The sequence below is a fragment of the Hemibagrus wyckioides genome, linkage group LG17, assembly GCF_019097595.1.
Source record: "Hemibagrus wyckioides isolate EC202008001 linkage group LG17, SWU_Hwy_1.0, whole genome shotgun sequence".
Classification (NCBI taxonomy): domain Eukaryota; kingdom Metazoa; phylum Chordata; class Actinopteri; order Siluriformes; family Bagridae; genus Hemibagrus; species Hemibagrus wyckioides.
Genome location: NC_080726.1, coordinates 5807289 through 5833654, shown reverse-complemented (window position 1 = coordinate 5833654; position 26366 = coordinate 5807289). Strand labels below are relative to the sequence as shown.

At 38.2% G+C, this 26366-nt stretch overlaps 1 protein-coding gene across 1 annotated transcript in view; it reads right to left on the bottom strand.

Moving 5' to 3' along the window:
* The window catches only part of frem2b (FRAS1 related extracellular matrix 2b), a 111643-nt gene that overhangs the window by 40232 nt on the left and 45045 nt on the right, over positions 1-26366 (bottom strand). Inside the window, exons 3-6 of the mRNA XM_058413307.1 lie at positions 19752-19898; positions 15584-15814; positions 11873-11998; positions 10693-10944 (exon numbers count right to left, since the gene is read on the bottom strand). Of these exons, the coding sequence (XP_058269290.1) occupies positions 10693-10944; positions 11873-11998; positions 15584-15814; positions 19752-19898 (756 nt within the window). The remainder of the gene's footprint in view (positions 1-10692; positions 10945-11872; positions 11999-15583; positions 15815-19751; positions 19899-26366) is intronic.

Sequence of the window (26366 nt, the reverse complement as noted above, 5' to 3'; positions counted from 1 at the left end):
AATCTGTCATATTACACCATTTAAAGATGAACCAATCCTTAGGACGCAGTCATGTAGACAGGTTGGCACCTCAGCTGAAATTGTTAATTCTGAAACGCAGCACCGAAGCTACTTATAGCTTAATGATGGATGAAGGATACAGTGTCTACAGCAGCGCCTGGGAGGTCGCCCAGGGCCGGCCCCTTTGAGCTTGTATGCACCATATGCTGATCTGACTCTAAAGTAGCTGAGCGGGATCGGACAGTGACTCTGAAAGCATTCATTCACACAACCTACATAATCCTTCATCACCACTTCCCTCGCTGTATTTTCAACATCCTCACCACAGCCACAATGTTATTGTAGGCATGTGTTAAAACCTGGTGTAGACAAGACTACAGCTGCTGAAAACCTCACTGACGGTAACAGGTGCCCAAAATTCACACCATCGGCATTCCTTCAAACACTTTTACAAGAGCTGGATATGAATCAGACCTACTTTACAGTCCTATATACTTCAGGTATGTACAGACATCAAGTACAGCTCTTGATCTACATTACACTGATTAAATTCAGACCAGCAACAGCCCAAACTGCCAGTAATTCATAATGTTTTATAGATTGCACCATATTTCACCTCTTATAAAATGTAGTGTATGAACACTTTAACTACGACTATGTCAATACTTCAACTTGTATCTATATTCTGTCCACATCCATCCACCCATCTCGCTGTACATTTTACTATCACTATGCTTATTCTATTGTTTAGTTTTATTTTAATATTGTATACTATATTTTGTATTATATTCTAATATACATTTTATACTTGATATTCTTATTTTAGATTCTTCTTTTCTTTCTAGTGTATTCGTTTTATTTTATATTCTACTTTTACATTTTTATTTAAATGATTTGTTATATTTTACAGTCATGTTTAACATTTTTATTTAAACTATATTCCTTATATTTTTAATTCTAGTTCTGCATTTTTATTTAAATTGTATTTCTTATATTTTATATTCTACATTTAAATTATACGAGAGTCATAAAAAAAAAAAAAACATTTCACTAAATGTCATAACCGTGTATGTGACAAATAAAATTTTAACAATATGGAGTAAAAGATCAAACTAAATGATATTTGATGCTCAAATAGAATTATGAGAGAAGCGAGTTGTCTAACGGATGTAAAAATATACTTAAACATATATAATACGTACTAATCGTGTAAACTAAGCCTTTGAATGAGCAGATTCTCACTGTGCAGACAGACCATGAATAAATCATGACACTATAGGAAAATATCGCAAAAAGTTGATTTACTTTAATATTTACATAATAATTATTTACATCCCAAAAGGTGCTCCTTACCACAGTAATTTGGGGGGAAAGAGAAATCATTCAATCAAATAAAAAACATTGATCGATTTATATTCTCATCATATTACCAAGAAAGCACAAAGCTCTCCATTCTGAATACGATGGAAAATCTATAGTTACAACCTTTCTCTCAGACTGTTAAAGCACTGGAGACTCCTTCCACAAATATTGTATATATAATATGTAAATATTATGATAAGTTTTCTCAATTCTCGTCTTCATTTCTCTTTATTCTCAGCTTTCTAAATTTATCTAGTTTGGCATCCTAGTCTATAATTATGAAACTGTTAGAAAAATATGTATTGTATGAGCATGCAAAGAAAACATTTATTTCAAATGAAAGCACTTTATATGAAGCTGTAAACAAATTACAGACATTCTACCTCCTGGCCTAAATATAAGGAAGCTATATATAGGAAGCTTCAGATCAGGGAATTTTAAACAGGTTCGAAGTAATTCAGTTAAAGGTAATAAGTAATAATTCTATAATGCAGAATTTACCGAACTGTATATTAAAATAGCCTTGTGCGCCCGGACTGGCCAAGCAGGTGACTATAGAATTCTGACTTTTAGATTTGTTCCATACTTTTAAACACTTCCGAGATCGTAATTATTCAGTGACTAACCCGAAAAGAAGAAAAGCTTTACATTCCATGATCTTGGGTTTCTGTTTACTGTCTTCTTCCTCCCCTGAATTTCACCCTGGTCAATGTTTGCACCTGTCTTTTCTCTGTCCCCCACCTTGTTTTGTCTCATTAGCCAGTGTTTATATCTCACTTGTTTGTCTATACACACTACGAATTCTTGCATGTTTAATTGCTGAAATTTGAAGCCGGACTTTCTGTGACTCCCTGCCTCTTCAGTTTCAAGATCTGTGTTTTGTTTCTTTTCCGCAGACTTTCATCTACCAAACATTTTCTTGCCTTGGCTGAAGCATTCACGTTTTAAAAAATAACTATATTTACCTGTTTTGAGTCAGTTGCAATAATCAGACTTCTGTATTTTGTCTGAAATTCAAAGAAGAGCCCAAATAAAAAGAGGAAGAGCCCAAATAAAAAGGGGAAAAAGAAACACATCATAATGCACCTGGATCACTAATAAATCAACACTTTATAATTGACAAATGACTTGGAATAATTATAGTGCATGCAGCTGTAATCTACATAACAACAACAACAACAAAAAAAAAACCCCTCTGTATTTTACAGAGTTTGAGAAATAAGTAGTCTGAGGTCATTGACAACTTGACAGCTAGAGGTAAAAATAAACCACGTAACCATAGACACCAGCCAACTCTTTTTCTTTTTTTTGCCTTTTTGTGAAGAATGCTGCACGTAGTGCCGAAGCTGTCACCAAGACCTGGACCGATTTCATATTGCTGGAAGTCGGCCACCTAATAATCTGACTTATGTCTGGTTGTGTTAAAAACAGGCGATTAGGTTTCAGGTGCATTCATCGTTGTTGGAACGGAAGGAACGCTGCTGTCAGACTGCAGCTTCAGGCAGTGTTTTTTCCCCCCTTCTTCTTCTTCTTTCTGTTTTTTTTTTCTCTCCTCAGCACTGCCACCAGCCAAGGCTCATGTTTGCAGAGCAAGATAACAATAAAAGCATACACAAAGGGTGTCGCGACGAAGCCTTGCTGCTCACCACCCTGTTTATTCATTCCAGACAAAGTCATCGGTGTGAGACAGGATCAGCATGCCAACTGATACGCTTAAGAGGCTTCCGATTGTCACTTACCAGCACTAACAGAACTTCAAGCCTGGATAGCACTGTTCCTGATAACACACAAACACCTTTCTTCTTTTTATCTGGAAGATTAAAGCCATCAGGGACTCTCTTCACAGTGAAAAGATCCCGCACTCACGTCTGGTTAAGCCATGGTTATAGAGACTGAGAAAAGAAAGAACGCTCAGTTCTCAATGTGTTGTAGCACAAATTATAATGACAAAATGATGTACCTCATTTGTCTGTGTAATGACACTATGCCAGGGGTCATTAACTGGTAGCCCATAGTCTAGATGTACTGGGTGGAAAATAAAATGGTGCCAAACTGATAAATGTATGAAAGAAAATTGTTCAATATTTTATTTAACTTTTAAATATCTTTTATTTGAGGTTTTATTTTATTTTAATTCATATTTAATTAAATTTAATTTTATTTTGTTTAACCTCCCTGGTAATCAATCCAGATTAATCATGGATTGTTAAAAAAGAAATCCCAGAAATTTAAAAACGACTGTTCAGAGTACGTGTTTCTTCTCTACTTCATGTACAAAACTTCATGATTTAATCTGTTTAGACTCCCTAGCATTAGTCGAATGTGGTAACACCCAGCCTAAGTGTAATCCACAACATAATCACTTCAAAATCATGTCTTATTTATTCCCATGAACGAATCACTAATGTTTAAACCAGGTTAAGTAAATCATTACTAATTTCAGCTGAAGGGCAACATTACACTTTGTCCGAAGCCAAATAGGCCATAACACAGAAAAATCAGTTTAGTTAAGACTAACACCACATCAGTAGTTCTTCTTAAATGTGTCATGAATCTGAAAAGAAAAAAATAAATAAATAAAAAATGAGATATACGAGTTATTCATCATCTGAACGTTTAGTCAGTAGCTGATTTAATGGCCTTGAGTTTATTTCTCAATTTCATGAAGTTTTGTACATGAAGTAGAGAAGAAACACCTACTCTGAACAGTCGTTATGCCCACGAGTTAAATAACAGACTAGCTCCATCTTCAAAAAATTTCAGTAGATTTACCTAAACCTCTGTAGGTGTCTGTTTGACCCTTTGGTTTATGCATTAAAAGCTAACCGTTTCAGCATGCAGTCATTTCAATAGCTGCATAACACAATCCCTCATCACAGCCGTTTCCACAATTAACCAGATAAAGAAGAAGAAAATGGTTTCTGAAACATTATCTTTCTAAAAAGAAGCAAAATTTCTCAGTTTTCCATTCACATCTAAAGTTATAAATAAACACCGAATAAGTGAAACTACCAAATACATGAAGAATTTTGATAAAGGTAGATGCAGCTCAATTTCCTCCATGTCTGCAAGTGGTCCAGACACATTTGTTCCAACCATGGCAACGTTTTCGCATACAACACTATCCACAAATCAATTTCCACAGTATCCACATGCATTCTGTTGAAGGCTTCAAAACAGCGAGGCACCAGTCCAACCCTGTATCTGTATGGGAATTGGAGACGTTTCTCATTCCAGTCAACTGCAGTGTTGAACATGAAAAGTTGGCATGTAACAAACTTTGCTGAATCCCTGCAGTTAGGTTTCACCGTGCCGCTAATGCTACACTTTAGGATTCTATCCTTCACTGATCTTGTACATCGTTGTCAATAATTATTAGTTTTATTAGCCACATGAACTCAATCTCCTATATTTACCTTGAAACGTGATCACTGTTGCGATGACCGCTTTCCCTCTCTCTCACCAAACGGCACATAAGAAGGTTTTTAGTTAAATACAGTCGCAACCAGTGTGAAGATCTTCCAGAAAGAATTACACGGTAGTGATGATCCATCAACACGACAAATCTCCATTCAGGACAGCAGCTGCAACTGTGGAAATTCTTCAGCGATTACCATGAACGATCACGCCAAGCGTTAAGTGGATTAAGTTACAATAGATGAACATGCGTCGAGGAGTCAGAGTAGCATGTGACTTATACTGGTATGCTGATAAACGAGCATCTATCTATCAGACAAGCATAGGAGTAATAAGCGAGACGGATTCGACTGGCACGACATGAAAACAAATTATCACCTCCACCACGGTTCATCTCCTCTCGACAGGGAGTCGTGATTTTCATTTAGAGGGCAGGATGGATTAATTATTTTCAATTAGTAATCAAGGTGTAATGGGAGTTACTTTCACACTATTCTTTTACCATTAGTATCCTGTAGTCAACTTCCTAACAAACTGGGATCATGTGAAGAAAAGAGCTTCGCTGTGCTATAATGAATATGCGAGAAATAAAGACTTCAGCATAATTAATGCTAATGCTTCGAATTCTGGAGGTTGGAGTTCTGACAATTGGAGTTTCAACATGTGTGACTAACCTTCGGCTAGCACTGGAGAATACCAGAATAAAACGCATCATTTCTACATGTTGTCCAGCGTGCTCTAGGCTATGACTTAATTACAGTCAGTTTAAATTTATTTATACTTCAGCATATCAGAAAGCAGATTTATGAAAAACAGATCATGCTCAAGTCTTACCCTTGCTTTAATGGGTAAACTCACCAGGATACTGAAGAACTGCTACTGTATTAGAAGAAGAAACCCTGTCTTGTGCTCAGACCAGACCTTGTATTCACAACATGTAGAAGAAGAAGAAGCAACAGCAGCAGGAGTAATTTGTAATCCTACTATTCAGTGGCGTCCAAAACTTCTCTCAAGTCTGGTTTCTACGTGTCATTCCAGGGAGTTTTTCTTTCGGTCTTGCCACTGTTGCTTTCTCTTTAGGGATCTATAGCTATATTAATCTAGATTACAGTAAAACTGCTTTCTGATAATATTGTGTTTAAAACGTTTTAAAGCAAATTGAACACCTTGTAGTTAGGATGCATTGTGATACACTACTTTTCGCTACACTACACACAATGCACTTTATTTACCAACTGAAAACTTCTCTAGCCTGAGGGGAACTAAAATAAGATCTAACTACTCTATAATCTTTAAAATGAGGTATCTGCTGTTGGTGCAGGGCCTTCTGCACCCATTATGTACTGTCTAGGCTATAAATGTTAGACGGACTAGAGTGGAGGGAAGGGGAAGGGGAAGGGATGTGAAAAGAGGGGAGGACAACCAAAAGCCCGGAGGTGTTGCTGAACAAAAGAGGCACCATGAGGGAGATACGATAAAGAACACCCCCCTAACTATGCCTGCAGATGAACGATAAGGGAATGCTAAGAGGAAGCATGAACACATGCCTGCCTAGTTCAGTACTTATTTATGCCCCCATTTTTATCCCAGTCTGCATGCTGTCTCGTGTTAAACAGAGGGCTGGTCTTCATTTCTGTCCTTCAGTTTGGTCAACCAACATTTGGCCAACCAGCCTGTTCCATGAAACTAAATTGACCACCACTTCTTTCCACTTTATTTTAAATGCCAAACTTGTTTTCAATGCCCTTTGCCTTTAGCAGAGATCCCACAACAGAAGGAAAAGGGAAAAAAATAAATAAATAAATAATCTGTGACGCAAAGTACATTTCATTTTTAAAGGATCACACAAGCTGCTCACTCAAACGTCATCATCACAGCGTTTTGGAATAGCTGTCGCTACACTACTGGCGAAATCATCCATTCACCCTGCCTTCAGGTGTGCCTCTTCTATTCTTTGCTTTTACGCTTCATGAATTATAGGTAGAAAATCGTTTCAAGGTTTGAAGCAGCGTTCAATAAATTCCATGAATTTAAATGAAACATTCAGTGTAACCTCTCCTTCATATTCCTGAGCCGTACTCAAACAAAGCCTCAAATGCGGTGCAGGCTGAGGGTAATTAGACAGTGACAGAATTTTTGTTGATTTGCCTCCGTACATTGGATTTGAACTGAAACGCTTATTGGATTCATTTCACACTGGATTTGAAATGAAACAATGACAAATAGGTTACAGGGAAGAATGTCACTTTTAATTTGCAAGTAAGCCCATGTCGATTAAGCGAAGCATAAAGGAATCACAACCATTTTAAAGCATTGTCCCATACTTGAGAGGTCTAAGAGCGATTGGACAAATGAACTCCTATATATAAGTGATATCACAGCAGAGGCCAGGAGCTCTTCCAGGGGCTTTTTTTCTTTTCCCAACAGGCTTGTCTTTGATTAAGGTTAATGCTTAGTAGGGCAGTAATTTGGTGAAAGAATTGGCTGGACAACAACATTCCACATTCAAACTTGAATATCTCCATAGTTGCATTTGTAAAATGTTTTCTGTAACAGTGAAACATCCTCCACAGAGTTTAAGAGCTGATCTGAACGTGCTTCTGTGGTCTGAAGAATTTGTCATGGTTTCCCTTGGTCTGTCATGGCTTTGTTGCCTGACTGCATTTCAAACTTGTGTGTGACCTTTTTATATTCGCCAAGTCTTAAAACACATTTTCCAATGGCCTCCAGAACCATTTCAACGTGTGGAATCACCAACTCCAGATAGCCTGTACACTCAGTCACTCTGGCCAAAGACCACGCTGAATCTCATGCTCCTGTCATTGCAGAGGAAGCCATTGGTCCACCTCCTGCTATCATGCTGTCTCCTGCCATTGCAGGGAACCCATTCACACCATCTCTCCTTCTGTCACTAGTAGAACCATCGCTCTGCCTCCTGCTGTCCTGAGGACATGTTGCCACCCATCTGTGGGGAGGAGCTCTAGTTGCCCAGCTCTGATGCAAGTATGCAGTCAACTTCTATTTACTGGTGTCTGATCCTCTCTTCTGTGATTTTTGTCTTAGTTTCACTTAAGATTATGGATATTTCTAAGATAACCATGTCTGCCTGTTTTTAGACTCTCATTAATAGATAATGATTTCTGCCTCTACACTAATAAAGCAAACCACTTGAGTTTCTGCCTTTACTCTTCCTTTACTCACGGCACATTATAGAAGTCAACCTATTTTCTTTAACTCATTTATCTTCATTAAGTGTCTTGGTCGCATTGGATCTGGAGCCTATTACAGTGACACTGAGCACAAGGCTGGAACAGACCCTGGATGGGATAACAGTATATTGCAGGGATTTATACCACCATAAAATCTCATTTCTATATTTCTATATTCAGTGATTTTCTCTGAGTCACCCCTGGGTTCATGCCTACTCAACAATGTTCTTTTTAATTATACCCAAGGTCTATACTAATATATAATAAACCTCAGTTTAAAACATATACTATATTAACACTAGTCAGGTAAAATAATAATAATAATAATTAAAAAAAAAAATTAAAAAGACATGACTAACATGAAAAGCTACTGCACTATTCCTCAATTTTGCTAGAAGTCCTGATTCTAGAAATACAGATAACACCATCACAGTGGTATGTGTTTATATCGGTGTCTTACATTTTATTTAATTTGATTTTCATACTTATTTAATTTTATGAAATTACTAAAAAGCCTCGGAGGGGGGGAAAAAAAAAGAAAAGCATGAAGCAGCAAGCTACCCAGCCATAATAATTTTTAGACCCTTTTGTAAGTGTGGAAAAAATAAGGTTTCAATCTTGGGGAAAAAAAAATATTGGGATTATTATTATTATTTTTAAAAATTATTAATCAAAATTCAGCTAATTTTTCATTATAGTAAACCAGCCTGCAATAAACAGTTCAATCAATGCAACACATAAATATATGCTAAAATAAAGTCCCAGGATTAGACAGTCATGAATGATGATACAGGGAGCATACAGCTGGCTAATAAAGTGGACAGCCAACTGTGCAATTATTTATCATCCCCTATCATGGCAGATCTCAATATCAAGCAATATATATGTAAATATTCTCACATTAAAGCTGACAGCCTTTAATAGAATCACCATGAAATGTCAGTAAGAGTAGTCCACCTGAAAACAACAAAATGTATCTTACTAAGTTCGAGCTACAATCTGGAGTCATCAGAAGCCAGCACAAGCGTTATACAACACCACCCTGTACTGTATGCTGTGAAATATTGAGGCTGGCAAATAATCAAGGTATAATCGAGTTTACGGAACAAAGAGGACCAGACAACATTTTCTATGATCTTATTACATCTTGATCTGTTTGGCTTCCACAGAATACAGACTAAATCACATATGCTCCTAACTGTAAAAAAATCACTGCACTGTTTCCATTTTGGTTCTGAGGCTGTTAAGAATGGATCTTAAAACTTCAAATATATCTGGAAAACATAATTCCAGATCAATTTCACACTCAATATATTGCTCATTTTCACAGTCGACGACATCAATTCCTTCTTCATTTACCCGAGCAGAATACCGGACCTGATTTACGACGACGTTCAAGGTTTGTAGAATGAGGTGTGAAATCGGCAAAATGACCAAGCGTTTTCATCAGTGGTGTATTTAAATTGGAATTAAACTGAATCATCATCATCATCATCATCATCATCATCATGCAATGGTGTTTTCTTTAAACACAGAATTTATACTAAAGTTCTAAAGAGTGAAGCAATGCTCCCGAAAATTCTCAATACAAACGGAAAGCTAGAAACCAGTGTCAATATGCAGAGCATGTATTAAAATTTAGTATTTTATGTTATTCATTCATTTTCAGTTTTCCTGATTCATTTCCAATCTTCCTAGAATACGGGTGTTTGACAAAACAAAACACAGTGGTCAGTAGTGTTTTTCCACAATTATTTTTGTTGAATTAAGCAATATTCCAAGCTGTCTGATGTCAAAAGCACAAAACTAAATAATTGATTACAAAAAAAAAACTTGCGGTCTTTTTCTTGTACCAAATTAACAGTAGTTGAATGCATGAAGATTTAGACAGCTGAATCCATACAGTCTATGATTTTATTTATTTTTTTATGCTGTATGTTGATCCATACTGTATAACTGTGCGCATAACCTTATATAGTCATGAAATGATCAATCAAGGCTATAAAACTTTAGTGTGTATGCAGAATGAAGGAAATTCTTTAATCTTGAATTAACTGTTGAGGGAAAAACAAAAAAAGTGGCAATGGTCTGAAGGCTAAGCTGACCTAGCACTCATCTGCTACAACTACAGCTCATTTTAGTAAGTGTAGTGGATCAGTTTGTTCCATATAAAATAAAAGTTCAATAGAATTGCTTCCTTGAGATGCCTTCTCTGATTTTTAAATAATTTATTTAATTTATATCAAATTAAGATGCAGTTGTCTACCATTCAGGATTTTTTTGGAATTTACAAAAATTATATTTTTAATCATGTGTCATGTTTATTTATAATATTAATGTTAGCAGGGTTTTTTTTTGAGGAAATTAAATATGTATGGTTAGATGAAACAGTCTGAGAGCGTTCCTGGACCTAACACTGCTCCTCAACTCAAGCTGATCTCATGCAAGAAAAATGTGCTAAAGCACAAGGTCAAAATAATGAGTAACTGAGACACGCCTCTCAGAGTTTTAGGTCAACTCTGCCTCATATGCATTGCCTCTTGTGCAACTGTCTGGGTAGTGCTTAAGTCGATAGTCATGTCTGACTTCTGAATACCAATGTGAAAAATTTCAATATGAACTCCTCACTACTCTGAATAAGACCCTCGAAGACCAGATGTGACTGACTGAAATGGCTTTGAAAAGAAAAGACTGAGCCCCTTACCGTCATCAGAGTCGGGCAGGATGGTGATCCTGGTGGTTGGGAACTCCTGGCCCAAACGACCCCCCATGGGCATGCTGAGAGAGACGTTAAAGGTTTCCTCAGGTTCGTACAACGAGTCGTCGATCACCACCACACGACACGCCTTCTCTATTTCATCTCGGTCGAAGCGCAGAACACTGATATGCTCTTCTGGACGCGAGATATAGTCCGAATAGGACAGAACTGTAGTGGGGACAGTACCAGTAGCCGTACCTGAAAAGTATAAGGAGTACAGAGCTGTTGTTGTTGTTCTTTCAGCTGGTTACTTTTTTTGGGGTCGCCACAGTCGATTATTTGGTTCCGCATGTTTCGATTTGGCATAGATTTTAAACTGGCATAGATTTTAAACTGGATGCCCTTCCTGATGCAACCCTCCCATTTAGTCCACGCTTGGGAACAGCAATGAGAGTTAACTCTTCAGTGGCTGGGATAGGACCCTGTCCGGGAATCGAACCTGGGCCATGGCGAGAAGAGCGCGGGATTATAAGTAGTACAGAGTAGGGTAAAATTTTTTAGTCATTTTATAGTCTACTTCTTGATATCTAATGATAGCAGGACAACGCATGAGAAAAGGATTATGGGATTTAAACAGGACAGAATATAAGGAAATAAAATCAATGACTGAATATGAGGTGCTTTCTTGAAAATTATACAAAAAAGGAGAAAGTTGGTCATTTTTATAGCCATTTGACAAAACTGTAAATAAATAATAATTAAACTAATTGAGACAAACCATTATGGTCAAACCAAGTACACTTTTTATGCGAGCTCCTGTTCCAAGGACAGTTTGGAGTAAGGGTCCAGGAAAATACAAAAAGTAGTTTGATACAAAGAAACAAAGCAAATGTATTACATGGAAATGTTTCACATCATGGCAATAGTTCAAATTATACAATATATTTTTATTGCAATTCCAGAAGCATTTTTAAAAACATTATTAGATTAGGATGTGGATCTGGATCTAGAAAATAAGCCAATGTCAGTGATGTAACAGATGACGGATGGCTGGATTACAGGTGAAAACAAATCAAAACTGCCATATGATAAGAATTAGCAGAGTTAGTGTTAGCAAGTTTCCTAATAAATGTGTATGGAGCATCAACAATGTAAACAGTACAATAGTGTGAATTTTTCATCGTACCTTGCTGTGTAAAACAGATGACCATCAGCTCTTGACTCACATCTCCGGACCGGCGAACAGGAATCAGAAACTCTCCGACGTCTTCCTCGACGGAATACATTGCTGAAGGGATGAACACCGTGGACTCTAAACATAGACAATAAATAAATAAATAAAAGCACATCATTACGGTCTGCAGCCAGCTCAAAGAGGTTTAAAGCCAGCACTTTTCCAATACAATAGAATGATTCTGCAGGATTTAATGCTTAACAGAACTCGAAGACTACTTAACTTTCACAATGTTAAAAACTGTGAAAAAAGCACAATGTGCAGTGGATCATGGAAGAGGAATCGATATCCTTCCAGAGGTACAAGACTACAGCTCACAATAAACTCTGGCCAGAAAATATAGCAAATCTGATGTTAATCATTGTCAGCCCTCTCCTCTAGGCTGTACAGAACTGAACAAAGATGGAGAAGATAAGTTTGAAAGTAAGATTTTTTTTAAAGCCCTAACTGGTATACTATGAACGAGGGCCGGTGTGAATGTCAGAACATTTTTATGCTAATGTGGCCGCAGCTCCCTGCTTGTGTGTGTTTGTAACCTTTGCTTCAAATACACACTTGTAGCATAAATATTTTCAGCTTCCCACAGACTTGACCTTCAAAAACACTGAAATGGGTGTATAGACCTGAATGTACAATGTCTAAGTGAAGAATTATGACTACAAACAAAAGAATTTTTTATTTGACTAAGACAAGTAAGGAAAAACATGATTCATTTCAAAGAGGAAGTCAAACATTTCTTTTTGGGGTGTTTGATATAGAAGGCCTGGTTGGTTAAAAAAAACTACTACAACAAAAATGTTTTTCAGTGTGTGTCAGTCCATCCATCCATCCATCCATCGAACCAATCACCTACCCATCCATCCATCCATCCATCCATCCATCCAATCACCTACCCACCCATCCACACATCCAAATCACCTACCCATCCATCCAACCAATCACCTACCCATCCATCCATCCATCCATCCATCCATCCATCCATCCATCCATCCATCCAATCAATCTCCTACGCAAACCCATCCATCCATCCACCTACGCAAACCCATCCATCCATCCAATACCTACCCATCCATCAATACATCCATGCAATCACCTACCTACCTACCCAACCTATCAAACCATCCATCCAATCACCTACCTACCCTACATAGCCACCAGCCCACCCATCCATCCATGCAATCACCTACCTACCCACTCATCCATCCATCCATCCATCCATCCATCCAGATTTGGCCAAATTAAGGCATACACAACATACTCATGATAAACTCAAGGTCAAGTGCACTTCACGTCAGTTAATTTAAACTATGTCAAGTATACAGAAGCAGTTTACTTAACACATTTTAATATGTGCTCTGCAATTAGTGTAACTATTTCTGTAAAAGTTAAATTATAATCTGAAAGGCTCCAACTCTTAATTCCATCATTTTCTCCAACCCTCTCTTCAGTATTTTTGCCTGTTCCACCACTAATCTGATCACTTTCAGCCAAAAAGAAAAGAACATCTATCCTCTCTATATGAGACGAGAACCGCTTCCTTATCACCTCAATTAATCAGACTTAAAAATGATGATTTAATTTCCCCTAAAGACAGCATGGACTACCATGACTTCAAATGAGCCTACTGGAGATTCCACTGATATTTTAAACCAACTACTTAAACACAAACCACTGTTTATACTATAAAGTGTCATGGCAATTTTATATTCTATATATAGTTATGAAATCTGCAGGATCCTTGATATAAACGATGTTTGTCTCATCATCTCTTTCATTCAGATTTCATTCAGAATGCAGTGCAGGAGCATCACAGACATTTTACCAGCCTCTATCTAATTGTGAAGTGAACCGATTAGGATTATTGTCATGTCCTGTATCTATTTATTAACGAAAATGAAAAGCCGGACATCAACTGTGAAAGGAAAGCACATTTATTTAGCCAGGTTTTTAGCACTTTGTTTGTTAAACTGGCTTCTTATTCAACACACTGCTTGCAGGTAGGTAGTGGAGGCAAAATTATATAAAACATTTGAGTTATTTTGGTGAAAAATATTTATGGTTTCCCACCCACTAGCTCGCTCTCCCCTATCATTCTACAGCTGCTAACAGGAAAAATTCCATTCCATACAATTCAATTCTGTTTTGTTTGTATAGCGATATGCCATATTCTGACAAAGAAGCTTTAAAGAAGAATATAAATTTAGGATATAAATCCCCAATGGGCAAGCCAGAAGCGACAGTGGTGAGGAAAACCTCCATGAGATGATATGAGGAAGAAATCTTGACTCAAAAAAGAACCTCATCTTCATCTGGTTGACACCTGAGAGATTCTAAATAATTTTCCTTCTCTAATTGTGTACTATATGATCAAAAAGTGCAATTGTGTAACCAGGACATTAATTCTAGTTCTGACATGATGTCAGTCTTGCTGTTCACTGATGGAGATTTGATGAAGTGCAAAAGTGTTTGTGGTAATTCCAGTCCAAATACATCTCCCTGGTTTCTAAGTAGTTTCTAAGCAATCCATTTTTTGGACAGAGAGCTGCAGCAGTCCAGTCTCAAAATGACAAGAGACTGAACAAGCACCTGAGTGACCTGTGTGGATAAAAATGGCCAAATCCTTTTGATGTTGTAGAGAAGAAACCGACATGAGCGTGTCACGTTAGCAACATGGGAGGAAAAGGACAGTTGAATGTCCACAGTTACACCAAGGTTGCGAGCAGTGGCCAAAGGGGAGATCAGAGAGTTGTGCAGGGATATTGCAAGATTCTGACCTGGCGATGACCAGAGGAGAGCACTATGTGTCTGTGTCCACTCAGGATTGGCAGGTGTCACTCTGATTAACTGGGAAGGGAGTTATTTCGCCATCTTAGACTCTAAGCCATGGAAGGCTTAGAGGACTGACCTCAATCTCATGACAAAAGGAGAATATTTTTGACATAAGAAACGCATTTTTTCCGTAGCCACAATGCTATCTGACCAGCAAACCTATACTCTTTTCTATGTAGAAAGGGGGAAAAAAAATCCTTCAATGTTCACCAAGAAGCTTAATTAGTGCTCCAAATTATAAAGAGTAGAACTGTTTACACTTCTCTACACTGAAGCATTAAGTAAATAGGCATGTATCTGATTCAGTTTATTCATAATCGAGCTTTAATGATACTCTTTTGTCTAATGCCTGCCATTTCCACACTGCATAGAGCTGTGAAGGAGTTATGATTTTAACTCTCTAAAACATCCAAACTCACAGAACTGTTAAGGTCATGGAGGGAAAAAGAAAAAGGAAAAAAAAAAAGAAGTCATTACACAGATTAGGAAGTTGTCTTTTGCTGTCTGAGAATAGTGCTTTTCTAGGACCTTGTCTATTTTTCGTATTAAAGTTAAAAGTTTAAAGACGGAAGTTATTAACTGGAAAAATAAAAGATCACAAAGGCTATTTTGGGAGGAAATTATTCAGGGAGCAACATTGTTTAGACTCAGACAAAAACTCATTATAAGATGCTGATGAGGTTTTACAAAAATGTCACCGTATCTACACAGTGAAAGGCTAAATATAATTACGGTCTCAGGTATTCTGTCAGACATGTTTATAAGTTGGAGATAATTATCTAAAATCAGTCAATGCAAAGTAGAAAAAAAAAGGTAAATAGTTTGGAAGCTCACCATCTTCAGGGTCGACTATCTCCACTGTAGCCATCTGGGGGAACTCGAGCGCCCCCATCACAGGCTCGGACAGGACAATCTGGAAGGTTTCTGACTGCTCGTACAGCTGGTCAGCGAGGATCCGTACCTTCCAGGTGGCAGAGGTCTGGCCTGGGTTGAACTGGACCTGTTTCTGGGCTTTGCCACGAAAATCTTTGTCTTTCTCCGCTGTGCCATCTTTAGTTCCAATGCCTTTAAGGATATAGTGAGTATGAATGGGTTCCACAATTAGTCAACAGTACTCATTTTTGTACATACTGCAAAATGAAGTTTCATCACAATTTTGTTTTGGAAGAATTAGTCCATTTTTTTTCTCCTGGTAAATTAACAACAGCCCTGAGGACAAACATCTGCTATAAAATATTGTTGCGTCAAAGGAAGAACCAGAGAGAGCAAGAGGGAAACTAACTGATCTCTAAAGGCTAGTGCTGAGCGTCTGGCCAAAGCACCAGAACCCAAAATGAAATGGTCGGTATTTGAACGAGAATGTCCATTGGGGTTTGGTGAACATGGACGACTGACAAAGGCTGAGTCGTGCCAGCTGGATCATGGCAGAGGTGCCAAGCTTTCTCCGACAGCTGGCACGACCATGCACAGCACGGGCTCTGTGGTAATTAAATCAGTTGCCTAGCCTACAGCAATGGTCACTTACAAAAACACAAACAAGTAAACTTCAATTTAAAAGTTGAATAAATGAATAGCATATAGTAGACATGGGTCTATCTGTCTGAAATTAATTCAGAAGGACAGAACGTGGGCAGGAGAGAGGGTTGCTAGAGAGACAGGAAATTTAGGAGGCGTACTGTTATGCTATTGCACACGAAGAATTTGGGAAAAAAAAGAATAAAAAAAATAAAAAACGGAGAACCTATACTTTGAAGAAAAGGGAAAAAAAATGCTTTGATATGGAAAAACAGACACGGGAGAGAGGATGAGTCCTGCCTCTATCTGCCCACACATGTGCCTGGATAAAACTAAATTAGCCCAACAGGGCCTGAAAAAAGAAAAAAAAGGAGGAAAAAAAAAAAAGTCTTCTGTTTGAAGAGAAAGAGGAAATGACTGCTTTCAAACTGTATCTTCTTCACAGCAGGAGAACCGCAGGAGAACTTCAGAGGGGCAAGCAGCAGGTCAATGAAGGTTTAAAAATAAACAATCCCGGTTTCCATTCAGAGCAGTGGAAAGAATTATCGGCAGGTAAATCTAACCCGAGTAGAACAAGTGCAGGGCTACCTGCAGAGGTGCTGAAGATTCAGACCTGCTCCAAGAACCAATTGTTATTTTCTCACAGCTGCATGCAAAGATTTGGCCCTGTGTGTCCACCCAAATTGAAATTTAATGGGCTACTTGCTCAGACTTTCTAAAGAGCCTTCGGTTTTTATTTGATCAGTTCATACTTCTGAGGTTAAGACCTTTAATCTCAAACTCTTTCAACTTTGACTGAATAAACATTCCCACTCCTATCCCGACTCATTATTCTACAACTCGGTAAGGATAAAAGAAGTTCTTTTTTTTTCCCCGACACTGCACTAGAGATTTTAAAAGCAGTCTAGTATATCTTTAGACTTTCACACTTTCTAAATATCCGCTCATTCAAACCAGCAACTAACTAAACCTTCTTTTGGTTTTGGATGGTCGGTGAATAAAATGAATGATTTGCTGAAATGGTGATTCCGGGCTACTGACCAGAAGGTCATGAATTCAAGCACTATACTTGTGTCTGCGACCTAGGTAGTGAGCTTATATTATATCTTGTCTCTTCATGGAAAAGAAAAACGCTCTGTTGGCTCTAAAATTCCTATAGATCCAAACAAGCACAAATAAGTCATTTGAGCAGTGGCATCAGCAGCAAGAGTCTGTCAGGTCAAAGCTGACAAGCATAAGCTACACTCTAAACCCCATAAGATACACCTAATGAGGAAAGTTGTTTTTTTATTCTGTGATCCTTAAGTAAGGCACTCTTTTCCAGAGGGAATCAGAGTGTTCAGCGCCTGGTCCTTTTACCCAGACTTTCTTTTCCTCTGCCCGAGAAACTTGGGTCATTAGCATCGCCTACCCAGGGGACATGCTGCTTAGCACTCCCTTATATTTACGGTTTAACATTCAGCTCTTTATTACAGACAATGTAAGATAACTCCAGGTTCAGGAAATGAAAAAAAAAAAAAAAGTTGTTTGTGCCTTTTAAGTGTAGCGACTAGGGGATATTAAATCTTATGTTATCCCTGATGTCGCCAGATGGTAGAAAATGTCATATACTCTGCGGTTTTCACTAGAAGAAGAAATCACTGAATCCATCTAATTAAACACTTTTCAGAGGAAACGCTACATATACACTACACTTTAGCTGTTGCCATTACTATAATTAGGAGACAATGGGAGAAATTGCTCAGTAATGAGGCTATTTTTTGCCAGTCTAGCAGCTGGCATCTTTTCTTGTTTCAAGTCAATATTTCACTTTTGCTAACATTGCCTGGCAATTTCAATTTCAATCATATAGCCAATTAAACATGGATGAGAAATGGCTAAATCTTTCCCTATTTTCCAAATAAAAGACTATCTTAAGAAAAAAGGATTTTGGTTAATCATTTTTTAAAGATTCTTTAAGTTCAATCATTATAAAAGGTTAAGTTTAATCACCATAGAAGAACCATTAGGAAGCTAACCCTGAGAACCCAGTCTGACTAGTAGCTCAAAGAGCTTAGGAACTGGATAAGCACATAAAAATGCCATTTCATGAGTCCCAGGTCTTCAAGTCAGTGACCTTTCAGAAAAAGGCAATAGACATTTCACCAGTAGATGAAAAAAGGCAAGTTCTATGGAGTGGCTTCCTCTGGGAATGCTCAAAGGTTTCAAATAGAACCTCTTTAGAAAGCTTGAAATTGTAACCATCCAAAAGATCCTAGAGCTATCAATACATTCATAACATCTTATAACGCATGTCAAATATAAAGCTGAAAATGTAAGGTTAAGTTGTGTGTGTGTCAAATATACATTACTGCACAGTGAAATTCTTTCTTCGCATATCCCATCCTTAGAGGGTTGGGGTCAGAGCACAGGGTCAGCCATGATACAGCACCCCTGGAGCAGGTGGAGGGTCGAGGGCCTTGCTTAAGGGCCCAACAGTGGCAGCTTGGTGGTGCTAGGGCTTGAACCACGATCTTCTGATCAACAACCCAGAGCCTTAACCACTTGAGCTACCACTGCCCTAATAAACCTAATAATAACTTTCGAGCAATATTTATAATCAATCATAAATTGTTAACCAAACACCACCAAAGAAATTCAGAAGAAATTCATTTAATAGAAGTAGTGCTCAGGTTCATTGGTATTATTCTGGGTAATTGGATTATATCCGCATGGCTTAAACTGCATCATTCAACTTATATCACTTAAGAAATATTACAATTATTAAAATTCTCATTTATTAATCAATGACATCATGTTTTATTAATATTTAGTTACATTTCATATTATAGAATTTTTATAGCATTTTGTAGATGCCCTTATCCATTCAAATTTATCATTTAATGCAAAGAATTTATTTAAATATCTATATAATTAATTTTTTTTTTAATTGCCCAGCAGTGCTAGCTTGGTGGTCAATGGAGTTACAAATTCACACAAGACAATGCTCCTGTTACAAATCAATGAAACTGGAGACTCCTTCCATAAACTTTTACATAAATTGTCAATATGGAAATGTTTTCGGTTTTTCTTTGTTAAATAACAAACAAAAAAGAAAATCTGTTTATTTGCTTTAGATTGTGTGAAACGTCCTTTACACAAGTCCATGTGAATGAGCTATTAACAATAATACAATAAAATGTGCAAACAAATAAATAGAAATATCAAAATATATAAATCTAAATCTCTAAAGATATCAATATCAATACAAATAAGTAAATATAAATAATTACTGTTGCACTTTTACACAAAATCAACGATCTGAGAACCCATTTTTTGAATTTTAATAAGCTGCTAGAAGATTTATTATGCACATAAATCATAAATAAATCCTAAATAATGAATGATGTAATGTATATAATGTCTAATGGATGCAACAGAACGCAATATTAATGGCTCATAGTTCATTAACTAAGCTAATAATGGATAAAACGGCGAGTTCACTTACTGACAAACGAGGTCTCGCCGAGGTAACCCCTCCGCCTCAAGACCACCTCCAAGAACTTGGTCTCCTCATCCACCATGTAATACTCTCTCTCCAGAGAGATCCAAGCCCAGGTCAGCCTGAACTGCTGGTTCTTCAGCTTGTTCCCTCCTGCACACATCCACAATCACACTTGATTTCATGCTGACACTGTTCTTGTTACACTAATCAGGAATTGACACTTCTCGCCTACTAAAGAAAAGCACCTCAGGCGTGTTGCAATTAGAACGAAGGCCTGTGATGAATCCGTCATTACAGGAGCTGACAGCCAGCAGAAAGAAATGACATTTTGGGGTAATGCTGTGCTTATAATCTCACACGAGGTTGTGATAAAATGTTCTCTGGCAAACGCGAACCTCTAATATTAGGCGTTTAGCTACGTTTTTGGTGATGGCCCAAAAGGCGCTTAGCGTTTCAGATAAGTTTCGGATGGATCGACTTGTTCTTTGAAGTATGGCGTCAAATCTAATCCACTTTAAAACAAGTTACTAGAGCTGTGGACCTTCTGTGCTGATATGCACTTGGTTTGAGTGCCATCACTTAGCACAGAGAGATGACTTTTAGGACTCAGTGAAAAGAAATAGAAGTGTTTAGTGCGCTTCCCATCTGCATTTCTTTATTTTATTGTTTCTGTAAAGCAACATCTGAGCTGGATGTTGGACGTAATCACTATTAATTACTCTGCATACAGACATGGATACACAGTGACATCAAAATACACTCTCTATGTCTCTCACACACTCACGCTCCGTCTCACTCATCCACAAACTCACTCTCACACACTCTTACCCTCTCTCATTCACGAACCCACTCATTCTCACACACACACACACTGTCTTACACTCTTGAGCGCTCTCTCACACACACACACCTTTTCTTTCCGTCTCACTCACACATCCACAAACCCATTCACTCTCACAAACACACAAAACCCACTCACTCTCACACCCTCTGCCTCTCACACACACACTCTCTCTCTTTCACACACACACACACACACACTCTCATGCTCTCTCTCACACACAGACAAACACACCCTCTCTCTCTCTCTGTCTGTCTCACTCACACATCCACAAACTGTCTGACTCTCACTCTGTCACACACACACAGTCTCTCTCACAAACACACTCACACACAACCATAAACCCACTCACTCCTCGCACCTTGTCTCTCTCTCACACAAACTCACTCACACTCTGTCTCTCTGCCCCCCCCCCGACACACACACCATCTCACTCACTATGTACTATTAAGTGTTATATAATAGATCTTAGATTTTCTTAAAAAATACAAAAAAAACAAAAACATTGTTTTTCAGCATATACTCAACAAAAGTTGAGTATATGCTGCCATTAAAGCAAAAGCAGACTGTATCAATAACAAAACAATTGAGAAAATTAATGTATGTGTGCTCTGTAATGTAACCAGAGCAGAACATACAACTCAGAGACACAGCGATGGGAAATGCATGGACCCTACACTAAAAATTCCTTCCACACAACACACACCACATTTTAACATCAACTGATTGCGCTGACCTTTATTATAATCTCTCGCTGCAGAGCACGTAGCTGCACAGGTTGCTCTTGATCATTAGCAGGTCACATGACTACAACATGTACGTCAGATAACATGATAATCTGCTAGGAGCTCGATAAAACACTGGAGAGCATCACTTCTCCTTCTAAATGTCGTGTATATGATAGATCTGGATTTTTACACTGAGATATAATGAAATCTTTACCAACATGTTAATATGGCTAGGATGTTCACCGATCATAACATTATGACCAGTGAGGGGTGAAGTGAATAAGACTGATGATCTCCTCATCATGGCACCTGTTAGTGGGTGGGATATATTAGGCAGCAAGTGAACATTTTGTCCTCAAAGTTGATGTTAGAAGCAGGAAAAATGGACAAGTGTAAGGATTTGAGCGAGTTTGTCGAAGGGCCAAATTGTGATGGCTAGACCACTGGATCAGAGCATCTCCAAAACTGCAGCTCTTATGTTCCTGGTCTGCAGTGGTCAGAATCTATCCAAAGTGGTCCAAGGAAGGAACAATAGTGAAGGGGCCATGGGCGGTCAAGGCTCATTGATGCAAGTGGGGAGCGAAGGCTGGCCCATGTGATCTGATCCAACAGACGAGCTACTGCTGCTCAAATAGAAAGGTGTTACTACACAGTAAATGACGGATTCTGGCACCAAAATGGGGACCAAACATAATATTAGGCAGTTGGTCATAATGTTTTGCCTGGTCTGTGTATACTACCTGGATTTATTTCTACTGCTTATTTTAATGAAGGGAAAAATATAGAATGCGCATGCAACAAACTACTAACATGATTGATTCGGACAGAAAGTCCCCAGAGATGCTCTGGTATTAATTTCGTTACCCTGTGTAAAACGAATCCAGTCCGAATAAGGCTTTAGTCATTGAACAATTCCACTCATGAATGAAAGGAGGAATGATCCACTTGATTGACCTGGCCAGTTTGAGGAGAGAGAGATAGCGAGCAGAAAAGAACCAGAGATTGGCGGACACTCTCTGGATATATTGTTCCAGGCTATTAGTGGACCGTAGACTGTGAGTTTGGCAGCACTACACAGGCACTAACCTCCCAGCATCCCCCCCCAGTGTCCTCCCCTTGGCTGTCATGCTCGGTAAACCAGTCACGTCTCACTATGCCCATTTCCCTTTCATGAAAAGGGCGAGGCACAGACGTTCGGCCTGCCGTGTCTGGGTGTTTTAATGCTCGTGTCTGTGTGTCGGCGTGTGCGTTTGTGTGTGTGTGTGTGTAAATACAGGCTGATAGCACCTGTTCAGAGCTGTTTTATGTGGTTAGATTGACTCCCTACTGGGGATTCATTTTGAAAGAGCTGCTCGTGACACATGGCGTGTCTCCAAAAAAAAAAAAAAAAGGCGATGAAAAATAATACCATAAAGTGCATCATGAGTGAAATGCAGCATCCTATTACATTTCAGAATCAACTCACGTGGTTGCGGTTTTGTCTTAAAAGTTTCGGGCTCAGCTCTTCAATCAAACAAATCCATAAGTGAGGTGATCAAACCCGAGCTTGTATGAGAAAAGATCTCATGAAAGATGAGATAAAAGTGCTCTCTAATGCACTCCCACCCTCAGACAACAGAAACAAAACTCTGAGGGTAAAGAGGTTCGGTCACAGAAGAAGACGGGGGAACTACCTGGCTTACCTTCAAAAAGACTGCGATTTGTAGAATAATTGCTTTTGTCAACAGGCTTCTGATGAAAGAGAATTTGAGATTCCTAGAATACTAAGATTTTTCGACTGTTACATTGGTTGCTGTCAGAAATACAGAAGGTAGAAGAAATTCGTTTAAAAAGCAGAGTTCTGTGGCTGGCTTTGTGGGAAATCCTGTCCAATGTCATGGTGCCTGATTTCTGGGATGCAACCAAAAAATGACAAATCAGGTTTTAACCAGTTTTCTTTCTTTCTCTAACTAACTGGAACTTAAATTGACCTTCACTTTCATAAACCGTGATTATAATTTCACCAACATTGAAAAAAGGACCTTCCATTCATGCCGAGGCCACATTCCAGAGTGAGGACCCAGGTGTGAAAGAAAAATAATTCTGCCTTAAAGAGTCATACCTTCTAGCTAAAGCTGGATTTACACTGTAGGTTTAGCCTGATTGTTGTTACTATCACACATCATTATGGATAATGTTAGGTCAGGAGTAAAGACCAGAGGTCTTAGAATCTTTAAAGTGATGTTCTCACTGGTGGCTGATTTAGTCCAGCTCCGTGGAAGTGTAAAAAAAAAAAAAAAAAAATGTATATTAAAATCTCAAGGTTTTTCACACTTGATATAATTCCCTGGTGATTGTAAACACAGTCCTGGGTTTGTGTTTGAAATTTCTCATAATTCAACCGGAGTTATCAATCAATCCTGACTCTTCATAATCTAACGTTTCAGGCTGTACATTCCTAAACCCTGGATTAACCACCTTCTTATTTACATATTTGTGCATCGACAACCATGACTGGATAAATCCAACAATGAAGGCTGCAGTTTTACTGTAGATAACGGCTCGTCTCATGCTTTTACATCGGGGGGAAACAAGGACAGGTCTGAGCAGGAATTCTTATCCTACACAGCTTTCTAATCATTTTTGGCCTATTTATATTTGTCATGTAGTTGACCGGACATTTGCTAATATACAACTTCCTCCAAGTTCTTTTCTTTTGTTTCTGACTCATCCAGTTTGCCCTGTCCAGATTTAACTGTAAAAATAAATCCGTATCCCATTTGCACCAGTTGACAAGTTCAGTCACCATTTGACATTTTGTCAATACTGTTTACACAATATACAGGTTTCTGTAACTGTACAACGTTTTGGATTGTTTTTCTGTTGCTAAGCCTCGAGCCGCAGTATTCTAGCACCTGTACACGTTTAACACCGCGATGTGGAGTTAACAGTGGAAAAGCCATGCTGATCCTGTGTCAGAGCTGGGTTTTACGACCTTGGGTAAAAATTTTTGAAAACCTCACTTCTAAATTACAAGTGTGAACCGTTCCTCAGCTTGGGATTTTAAAAGCAGGGTTTAGAATGATGATAACATGGGGTTATGGCCTTAAAGTGCTGCAATGACGCTTGTCTAAAATCTACTAATTGAAGGACGGCGTATGATAACACAGAACGGCTAAAAATGCTGTAGTGGCAATGGCAAATAAAAAACAAAAAATTGAAATGAGCTGCAGTAGTAATGTCTGATCACAGTTACATCATGACAGAAGACAAAGATGTACAACATGGAAAGACGACTACTATTACGACTGTAGAAAAGTATTTGGAGGCTTTCCTCCAAGCACACAACCTGTTACAAAATCCTTACTGGGATCATGTTGTTGAGAAAGAAATAATCGTAAAAGATCTTTGCAATCATGCAAACACTGACATGAGTACGATTATCTCACACTCAAAATGTTTGATACCTGAATCAATTCGGCTAAAAATCAAAATCCAGTTATCAAAACATCCACTGTACTTTCACTGGACCATCGAAAGAGGTTTTAAATCGCTGCAATGTTTGCTTGACCGTCTGTCCGTCTATTTGAGATGCTTTCTGCGATTCATTCAGCCAAACAGATCAAAGGGCAAAAGTTTTAGATGACCAGCAAAAAGGCTTTGAGTTCAGACTTCTGGAGAAAAATTATTTCAAAACATTTGACCATAACACTTGACCTATAATTATTTCAACTCTAACACCACATAAATCCTACAACCACTATTCCATTAAATATTGAGCCACACAAACAATTTAAAAACCACATGATTTGGAAACTATTCGCCTGAGCGACTTAATCAGATAATGAACGAGTGTTGTAGATATTAAATGCTCTGAGAAAAATGACCATTTTTTTTTTTTTTTTTAACAGATGAACTAGTTCCGGATGGTTCCACATGAAGTTCACGCTTCATGTCAGTGTTTAGCGAAGCTTGGTTGAGGCAGAATTTATCACGGAGCAGTGTGGGAAGTATACAAGTGCAGTGTTTGTGTGTGACCTCTAAATCAGGACAGCCACCTCGGCCAAGATAATCTCCTTATACAGGCAACTTGTCTGCTGTAGATGTGCCACTCGGTGCTCGGACTGGATAAACTCACAGCGCCTGGGTATCTGTGAGGGTCTCCCTAAAAGCTCCATGACTATTTATGAGCTGAATGGAAGGAAGACTGAAAGAAATAGTCAGAGAGAGTTCACCTTAAAGCACAACACTACCTTTGATCAAGACCATTTATAGGTATGAGCATTTCGTTTGGTCTAAACATGGGATCGGAGAGCAGGTTGAAAAGTATACACAAGCTCTGAAGGCATGGGCTTCATCTGCAGCAGATCAGCATCTACAATGCCAATGCGTCACGTTCGTCACACATGCACTGATCTACACATCTGCATAGATCAAGGACGGGTTTAATTATTTATTATTCTCTGTAGCTATAGATTCCTTAGAGAGGACAAGGTTTTGTTTTTTAACTTTGAATATGTGCAAAGGATAAAAGCTACATATGGTGGTATTTGATGCATTATTTAATATAAAAAAAAAAAGATCAGGAAAATTCAAATATTAAAAACCTGATACTACAGAATATAGAATTATATATTTTTTAAACTCTAACAAAGATGTCAGCTGTAGCTCAAATCAGAGGATTATAATCAATGAGCTTATAATACATTGTTTTAATGAACATAGAATTGTTTACATAGACACTATATTATATAAACACTATATTGCTAAAAGTTTTGGGACACCCCTCCAGATCATTGAATTCAGGGGTTGGACTCAGCGCCTTAGTTCCAGTGAAAGGAACTCTTAATGCTTCAGCTTCATACCAAGACATTTTGGACAATTTCATGCTCCCAACTTTGTGGGAACAGATTGGGGATGACCCCTTCCTGTTCCAACATGACTGCACACCAGTGCACAAAGCAAGTTCCATAAAGACATGGATGAGAGAGTTTGGTGTGGAGGAACTTGGTGTGGAGTCCTGACCTCAACCGTATAGAACACCTTTGGGATGAATTAGAGTGGAGACTG